A 9,563-nucleotide genomic window follows, 5' to 3' on the forward strand; every position below is an offset into this window, starting at 1 on the left:
ATCAGAAACAATTTAACCTCCAAATCTCCTGTATGAAGCAATGTTTTCTTTGAAGGTTTGCATCTATCTCTCTGGTAGACGTGCTGATAGTCGGTAAATGGAGGCCATGATCTTGATGCTTGCTCATTTGCCTCGTAGTTGCTTTGCACATATGTTGGTTATTCATTCTCTAGTGTTTTAAAGCAATTCTATATGTCTTTGTAATTAATTACTATCCATTTGCAGATTTCTGATAATTTATTTGCTGTCTCTCTCTCTCTGCAGATGTACTAGTATTGCAGGTTTGTCGCAAGGCAAATTCTGGTGACTGCAGAACATAATTCTGTGAAATTAAGGGCTCTTGTGTTCTCCTCAGGTTCAGTGTTATCTGGTGCATAACATTAAATGCATGGAGCTGGGATTATTAGAATATTCCTACTTAAACAAAGACATGGTATGTAGGGAGGTAAGACTGTATGCATCAGAGACACAATATCTCTTTTCCCGATATGCGGAAGCTTGTTTCACAGTCCGCTATGACTTGATAGTAGTGAAGTAAGCAACGAGTAAAGACATTTATTCAGCAGCCATTCACATTAGGAAAACTGTTCAGGATGGTAAAGGTAACTTTCTTAAATTTGAAATTCTGTCTTTCTATCTTCTCATTGCTTGTTGTGTATCTCATTTTTCTTCGTTGATCTTATGCATATTTATGTCTCAAAAACAGAGTGGAAGTATTCTAGAAAGATCATACAAGTTCAGTTTCTATAACTATGAAGATGGATTTCCCTTTCTTAGGTATCTCCTAATGAAATAATGGCATGTTTGTACAAACCTGAATACCAGTTTATACTGCGTTTTATATATGCATATAATTTCATATGATAGGGTGCAAGATTACTACAATTGTCAGCCAAGAGGCTCTGCAAAATTACTCCAAAGAACTGTTCGAGGTACTTCATTAAAAAAGAACTGCTTTAGGTATTTGTGCTGGAATGACAACTTATGCAACTAATTATCACGAAGCTATTGTTCTTTTTAACTGCAGTAATATAGCCAACATTTGTGCAATTAATTAGTTGGAAGCTACAGATTTCTGATGACCCATTAAATGTCTAAGAGGTTTACCTTACGAAATGAATTATGGTCATGATGATAGGTAGTAGTTTCGTGTTTTCTACCAGTTAAGAAGTATTAACTTGGAGTAAAGCCCTGTAATTTGATCGAATCAAAGGATGATTTCCCCTGAAGATGAAAACTGTAATGAGTCTCGAACTCTCAGGTACAAGTATTGGGATAACTTATTATAGAAGTCATTACCGACTTCAACTAAACAAGAAAGGGACTATATTGGTTTACTGGTGAAAGATAAATGAAAGTTAAAACTACTTCCCTTCTCTGATCCTTGAATCTGTTGATAAAATGAAAAAGTACTGTGAGTTACACCTGATGAAGCATATGCTATTTCGTGATAAGAGCCCCTAAAACGTGCCACCAGAGCTGAAGCACCTAAAGTATATAAAGATAGAAGTTGTCTGTTACTGTCCTACCCCAATTACGTGACCTTGTTTGATTAGAGCGTATTATCTCTTTAATACAGGTTCTGTTAGTGCTGCTTGTGTTGCAAACCAAAGAGCTCAAGCAGCTGATGTTGGTGATCAAAGTGCGCAATCCACTGACACTCTTATTGCTAAGAGCAACATAAGCCTCAGGTCAGATGTGAAGTACAGCAACTTCAGCAATTGTGCTAAGAGTCCTTATGTTCAAATGACTTTTAGCTGAACTTGGGATAGGTATTTATGTTACCTATCAAACAAAAGAATAAACAACGAAAAGAAAAGAAAAGATAGGAAAAGAAATTTGTGTTTTCTTTTTTTTAGAAAAGAAAAGAGAAGAGAAGACAATGTATTTTTGTGCTCATTTGTCAAGCTCGATAGGCTAGATTGAGTATATATATATGGAACAGTTGGTGTTGGCCATGTAATGAGGAAGTTATACATTTACTTGTTCCAGGGTACGAACCTTAGTATTGATTCTCTCTTAATTCGTCTGTGAAGTTAGATTATGGATGTAATTGCATAAGAATTTCAATGTAATGCAGATACTATAATACGGTGCTTAATATTGACTGGACTATTATAATTTGTTATTGGATGTTAGTAAATCGTATTAAAATTCTAGATATGCAATATATCATTCAAAAATATGTTTGCTCTTGAATTGAATAGATGCTTGTATCAATTATCCTTTTTAGTATTGGTTTTATTATCATATGCAATTAAAAATTATCAGCATAACATAATTAGGGATCTAAATTAAAAAGATTGATTGTGTTAATAATGACTGTCAATTTTTATGAGGAAAATTAAAATGACATACACAAACGTATGAGAAGAATAAATAAATAAATAAATATTACATTCCACCTTTAAATGTGAAAATTTTATTTGAACATTTCCTTATTAGTTTAGACCAATACTATTAACATTATTTAGATGGAGAGATTAGTTACTAAGAAAATGATTAGCTAGTCAAGTTGTAAAGGTTTTTTTTATCCATTGCATGATCTAATACACATTACTGATACATGTATGAAAAATATTTATTCCTAGTGCAGTCAACTAATAAATATATGTTATGTGTCTTATTCGTGTGTTTATCATTTAATTAATTAAATGTATTCTTGCCTAAATATATAGCTTGACCCGAATAAACTGACATGCTTTGTTGCATGCATCTTGGTCTAAGGTTTTCTCCACACGTTTATTTCTATTCCTTAGTGAATTCATTAAAAATATAATATTACCAATTGCAATATAACTAATCAAAGATCATTAATATGGGGAATTAAAAATAGCATTCAAATGTAGGATTAATATAGGTATTATTTCCAATTACAAATCTAGCTCCCATAAATGTCAAACATCCAAGAGATGTAAGATGGTATTACATGTTGATTGCTGAATAAGATAACACTCTCTTAATTCATTTTTACTAGTCCATTATATTAAAAATATATTTTCATTTGTCCATTTTAACAAATCAAGAGAAAGATATTTTTTTCATATTTTACCCTTATCGTTAACTACTTATTACTCAAATCATTTTTCAAGATTTTTTAAACTGCTATCATTATTATGGGTAAGATTGTAAAATACATACTTTATTTATTTTTGGCAGAATAGTTCGGGACCCCCTAAACTTGACAACTTTTGTTTAGTTCCCCCTTAAACTTCATGTGGTCATTAATACCCCCCTGAACTTGGCAATTTCATAGCCTCAGCCCTCTGGACGCTAATAATCCATGGGAGTGGCACACGTGTTGCCACATGAAATTTTTTAATCCATGTGGTATTTTTTTAATAATAATATATATATTTTTATCTTTTTAAGTCCACCAACTATTTAAATAATTTTTTTCGTGCCAAAATCTGTAAAAATAAATAAATAAATTGAAACAACGTTAATTTGACTACAATTTTTTATATAAAGATAATGATATTTTAATTAAATTACTTTTACATATTTGGTCAGGAAAGGAAGGAATATGTAGTTAGAACATATTATCATCGCATCTAAACAAACGTTGTTGGAACTCCATATATTGTCTAAATAAATATTTTAGCTAAAAATAGTAAAATTGACAAAACACTTGCGAATTTGACTCTAAAAAGGAAACGCATAGTTTAAATAAATAGTCATTGCATGAAAAATAAATACACTAATTTTTTCTTTTTGTAGAAAATACACCATTTGAATTTCATTACCTTGGCTAAATTTTCTTTTAATTTGGCTAAAATAAATGGAGTTTCAACTAACTGTTGTAGTTTTGGACCGAAAAAAAAGAGATAAGAAATACATAGTTGAAACATATATTCATTGTATCTAAAAAAATATAATTGAGATAAAATATGCAATGTATATTAAGAAGAAACAACGATAAATACAATTGGAACAAATAAATCATTATATTTGATTATGTGGCAATTCATATTTAAAAAATATCTTACTTGGAAGCTTATTTTTCAATTTTTCTTCCCTCCCACATGCTTAAAAGAGAGTGTATTCACGCTCTTTGCCACATCAACATCTAAGGGGGTCGAGACTATCAAATTTACAAGTTCATGGGAGTATTAAAGACCACGTGAAATTTAGGGAGGACTAAACAAAAGTTGGCCAAGTCTAAGGGGTTCCGAACATTTCTGCCTTTATTTTTTTCTTAAAAAGGGTGTAAAGTCAAAAGTTTATGCTGATTTTTCAATTTTTCTTCCCTCCCACATGCTTAAAAGAGAGTGTATTCACGCTCTTTGCCACATCAGCATCTAGGGGGGTCAAGACTATCAAATTTGCAGTATTAAAGACCACGTGAAAGTCAGGGGGAGACTAAACAAAAGTTGGCCAAGTCTAGGGGGTCCCGAACATTTCTGCCTTTATTTTTTCTTAAAAAGGGTGTAAAGTCAAAAGTGTACAAATAAAAGTTAACGTAGGGAGTACATATATTACCAGACCCAATATGCATTTGCTGAATTTTCAGTATGACAAACAAGACTACTTAAATTGGTGGAATTCTTTCCCATAAAATCCTGATTTCAAAGTTTGACTTCCTGTTAACAATATCAATCAACAATTCCTCATTCCACCCCCAAAGCAAAATGAAGGGACAAAACAAGAAAACTACACTCCACTAATTCTTCATATTTCAAAGAACAAAAAGCTCAATGGTAAAAGAAATCTCCTTCTCCCATATAACTAACTAGTTGAGACAACATATGCAATAAAGGTAAAGAAAGGAGTAGTAAATCTCAAAATCGGATCCAGACATCTGAGTGCACTTTAGAAAAGAATGTACAGAGCAATCCATACACTTGAAGTAGACAAGGAAAACACCCTGCAGGTGCAGTCTACTGTCTATCTAGTAAGGCCACCAATCTGGCTTCGTCACCATGATCTGATTATACTCCGGCCTTGAAGTCTGGGAAAAGAAGAAAGAACATAAATTCTAAAGACAAAAGTGTATATGTATAATTACTAAACTCGGAAAATGCATATCAATCTTGCATTAACAAAGAAATAATTGTAACTAACTAATTCATATTCTTTCACGATTTTGAATCTCAGTTACAGGACCAATGAGATTTCAAATGAGACTATAAACAGAAAAGCCTCATAAGCTGAGTCTAATTGACATTGAAACTCTTCCATCCTTTTGAATCACAATGCTCACCAATCTCCAAGTTTTCCTTGTTATCACCCCTAGATTTTCCAGAAATACTTTTGCAGCTGTAGCTAAACCATCTCTAAAGTCATGGTTGGATCTGGATAGCCAATTCTAAGCACTGATGTAGCAAGAGTGTAACATCAAAATACTTTACTCCTCCAAATAAACAACTACCTTCCGTCCCAAAAAGGTTGGGGACAGAAAGGTAGGGTGAAAAATCCTAATTATTACTCTTAACATCATCCCAAATTAATTGTACCATTGCTTCCCTAGACATCAGCATCAGTATTTTAAAAGGCGTTTTCTAGGCGAGCCTCGGCGTGAGGCGTACCAAAAATGCACTGAGGCACATTGGTTGGGGGCAAAAAAGTTGGGGTGGGGGGTGGGGGAGTTTGGGGGGGGGGGGGGGGTAATTCGGAACTTCGGGGCGTTTGCTTACGCGTAAGTCCTAACGTTTTGGGCATTCATTTGGGGCATAAGTCCGGAGAACTTTCTTAAATTTGAGCTAAAGTTACTTAGTAATTTTTTTTTTAACCTAAACTAAAAAAACTCATAAGTTAAAGGTCTTTTCTAATTGTTTATCCTAATTTCATAATTTTTTCTCTTTGTCGTTTCCAGAGTAACAAATACTCTTTCGACCTTTGTTTTTGTCCTCCAACACTTACTCTACTTCCTCGCTTGCAACTTCCTTCTTTAAGCTTTATTTTGTTCAAGTTTTGTTTTTTTGTTGCATTCTTTAATTTATTCTTTTCAAGTTAGTTTTTGGTTTTAGATTTTTAGCACTCTACTTTAAATATTGTTTTAAAGACTCTACTTCGACTACTGTATTATAATGAGTATTTGTGATTTTTTTTCCAGTTGTAGGTTTTCAAACAACTTTATGTTATTGTCATTTTTATTCTTTGAATTACTAGGAACTAGAGTATTAACTAGATATATACATTCTTGAATTTTCTACAATTTTAATGTATTTTATTTATTTATATGACATTAAAAATTAAACACCCACAAGGCTTACCCCTCGCCCCATGTTAGATAAAACGCATGCCCGATCAACAAAATAGGTAGGGGGAATTAAAACTAGTATGGACTTGCCACAGTCACCCATAAGTACTTCTCCATCCTGCAGTCTCCTCACTCTTTCTGAAGCCTTAATGTGCCACTAACTATTGAAAAGAAACGGAGGGGGGAAAAATTTAAGGACCTTTTTTCTCAATAAAATCCTTGGAAGAGAACAAGGATGAACAACTAGAAAGCTCATTGAAGGTCACACATTTAATGTAAATCCTCTCATTCCCACTTAGATTTTCTCAAAAATTTATTTTTTCATGTTTCTTTTTACAATCTCAATACTTCCTTCATTTTTTTTCTTTTTGATAAGTATCTCAATACTTGCTGCCTTTTATGTCCCCTAAACAAAAAGAGCCAGGATGCTGCATAAACTAATATTCAAGACCATCAGCTGCCTAACTTCACGTAGAAGAAACAAGCACATAATTCTAAAATCATTGCAACACTGACCATCGGATTGTTATGTCCTCAAATACACAGTTTGAGTACTCTGCTTTTCTTGTTCTAGCGGGTGGATGAAACCGCAAGTTAGAAATTTCGGGAAAGCCGAATTGAAAAAAAGGAAAAGCGGAATATCAGATGTTCCTACTTGCCTGATAATAATGTTTTCTAATGACAACCTTTTTTTTTTCATTTGGCATACACTGACAGATACATTATAAACGGTAAATGTCTATATCTTTTCCCCCACATAATTCTAAAAGGTCTTCTGACTGTATCTTTGTTTCTAAAGATGATATGTTCACGTGTTCATCCATGTCAAACACAAAACTCATGTTAAGTTTTGCAGCTCATAGTCGATGTTTACAGATATGAACAATTGGTTTAATCTGATAGAGGGAGTAGATATTGTGTTTGGAAGTGAATATAAGTTGAACTGACAAGAAAACTAATTTAGCTCCATTGGTTAATTAAAGCCATTTATTATGAGATAGCTGCAGTTGAAAGGGTAATCTACCTGAAGTAAAACAAGGTAAAGCTATATCAACAAAAACTTTTACAACTATGCACTACTATAAGTCATGTTTTCCATTCCTCAACATGATATTGGAGCCAAACTCACTGATCCTGGTGTTTCTCAATGTTAAGCCCCCCTATTATGTTATCCACGTTCCAGTTGTCCGGTCCTGGGTGTGTGTGTGTTGGTTGGGGGGGGGGGGTTGTCAAGTCCACATTGGTTGAGGTAATTGGTTGTGGTTTCCTTATATGGTCTTAGACAATCGTCCTCTACTTTTGGGTTGAGTTAGGCCCAAAGGCTATAACTTTACAGTAATCATGGATTCATTCAACATGGTTTCGTGAACTCTGTAATGCTTCTTAATCTGCTTCACTTATCCTTCTTATGCCCTGATCTGAAGCATTTGTGCAAATACATGCCTAGGATTATCCAATCTAGAGAAATTTAGAGTCTTAGGATCTAGAAAGTTAAACAGGTGCCTGCAAATCTCTAAAGGAGAGAACTTTATTACCTTGGCTCAGGAAGCTCACACTTGCTCCTACTATCTATTTTGTTCTGTCTAGAAAACAATACAAGAAACAGTCTCCCCCCCCCCCCCCCCCAACCACCACAACAACAACCAACTGATGCTTTGATTGCTAAAATTGTTGGCGCTTCAAAGAAGAAAAATTGCAAATTGGCATGGTATTTTTAACAAGAGGAAGCACTGGCATATAGCTTGGGTTTTCCATCCTACTATTTTACGCCCTTTTTTTAATTTATGAATGACAATTACATCTGTGCCAGCTTAGGCACATGAGTAATCGACCAGGCAGTGCCTGCATCATAGGTGGCGGGTAAATCTAAGCATCAAAGTTGGAGCCGAGTGCTCACACTGAGTTACAGCTGGGATCTGAAACCATTCATTACGCTATTTTGCTATCAATGTAGAGGGAAAAAATTCCAAATTTACAGCTCTACTATGGAAATATCTTGATTTTACCCTCTGATATACTTTTGGGTCATTTGTAATCTTACCTTGGCAGATCCATATGGTATTGGTAAAAATCGACACTGACACGTGGACAGATCGCGTGATGACACAACATCTTATTCCAGGAATGAGATGGCCACAAAGTTCGACCTGCATAGAAAATATGCGTGGTTCGGTGACTCACTCACAGGGAGGCAAGCATCGGGTCATGGAGGATCGCTTCTAAGACGGCTCCGGGGATCTATCAATAAGGTTGTGGCCCGGGGCTTGAATTGGTCCTCAACGGGTCCCGAAATATCAGGGATTCATCTGCGCCCATTATGCCGAATTCATTACCCACAACCGGCGAGGATCTCGGAATCTGCTAACCACTTGGAGCGGCGTGTGGAAGTGGGGATGATCATGTTAGCGTTAGGTTTAGGCTATAAATACCCCTATTCTATTTGCTAGTAACATCCATGAGAATTCACTGTACTCACTCTTAAAAAAAGATTATTGTACTATCATCTGGCAATCCCTTTTCACTTTGCAAGCACTGTGGCTTACGGCTGAAATCAATAAGATCATTCTTACTTATTCTTGCTTACTTTCGTTACTTCATACACAGCGTTTTTTAGTTTAATCTCTTGCTTCATTCTATCAGACTTTGATTCGAACCTGTTGCTAGTGACCTCTTAAAAATAAATTTAATTGCTTATTCCTGAAACTATTTTTGGGTTAAACACTTACCACAAATCACAAGTCAGTGAGTCACAACAATCAAAATTACCCCTCCCGGCTTCAAAAAGAGACTTATCAGTAGCAAATAAAAAGCACAAAAAAGAAGTGGTAATAAAGGGAAAGAAGGCTAACCAGATCCTTGAAAATGACAAAAGCTACAACGAAGAAGAGGACGAAGAGGATCTCGAACTCAGCAAAACGGACGAAATCGAATACGGAGTCTACAGATCGACTCAAGATCGACGGCGACGGCAAATCGTCCCTTCTTCCACCTCTCCCTACCCTCTTTCCCATTCTTTCTTTCCTAATTTTCCACAGAAAAGAAATGGACGAACGCAAATGCGCAGCCCTTTGATAAATTTGGAAACGTGACAATTGAGACAAAATCACTATTCTCTGTATTTTAATGAGAAAGTTTATGGGTAATTTTCCATTGTGGTCGTTAAAAGAATTAATATAAAGTTAAATTTTAATATCATTACTTTTATAAAGAAAATTAATCTTTACTAATTAAACATTTAATAATCCATCCCTTTTTTCCTATCATTTTTTGTTTTGATAATTTTCTTCATGTACACCTTATATTTATTTTAATTCATTCCAATATTATCTCCCCGTTCCGACCTTTCCTAAGCTTCTTTTCA

General features: G+C 34.6%; 1 protein-coding gene and 1 long non-coding RNA gene across 2 annotated transcripts; one reads left to right on the forward strand and one right to left on the reverse strand.

The window, feature by feature from the left end:
* Positions 1-14: 14 nt before the first annotated feature.
* LOC138906970 (uncharacterized) lies at positions 15-2,128 on the forward strand. Its single transcript, XM_070196715.1, has 5 exons — positions 15-153; positions 265-602; positions 707-777; positions 868-932; positions 1,580-2,128. Exons 2-5 carry the CDS (start codon positions 594-596, stop codon positions 1,759-1,761), a joined length of 327 nt encoding a protein of 108 aa, XP_070052816.1. The 5' UTR covers positions 15-153; positions 265-593; the 3' UTR covers positions 1,762-2,128.
* A 2,400-nt stretch (positions 2,129-4,528) lies between these two features.
* On the reverse strand, positions 4,529-9,343 carry LOC104117229 (uncharacterized). Its single transcript, XR_691034.4, has 2 exons — positions 9,052-9,343; positions 4,529-4,951 (listed from the first exon to the last, which is right to left on the reverse strand). It is a non-coding gene; the product is annotated as an uncharacterized lncRNA (long non-coding RNA).
* Positions 9,344-9,563: the final 220 nt, after the last annotated feature.

This window comes from Nicotiana tomentosiformis, chromosome 3 (assembly GCF_000390325.3).
Source record: "Nicotiana tomentosiformis chromosome 3, ASM39032v3, whole genome shotgun sequence".
Taxonomy (NCBI): Eukaryota; Viridiplantae; Streptophyta; class Magnoliopsida; order Solanales; family Solanaceae; genus Nicotiana; species Nicotiana tomentosiformis.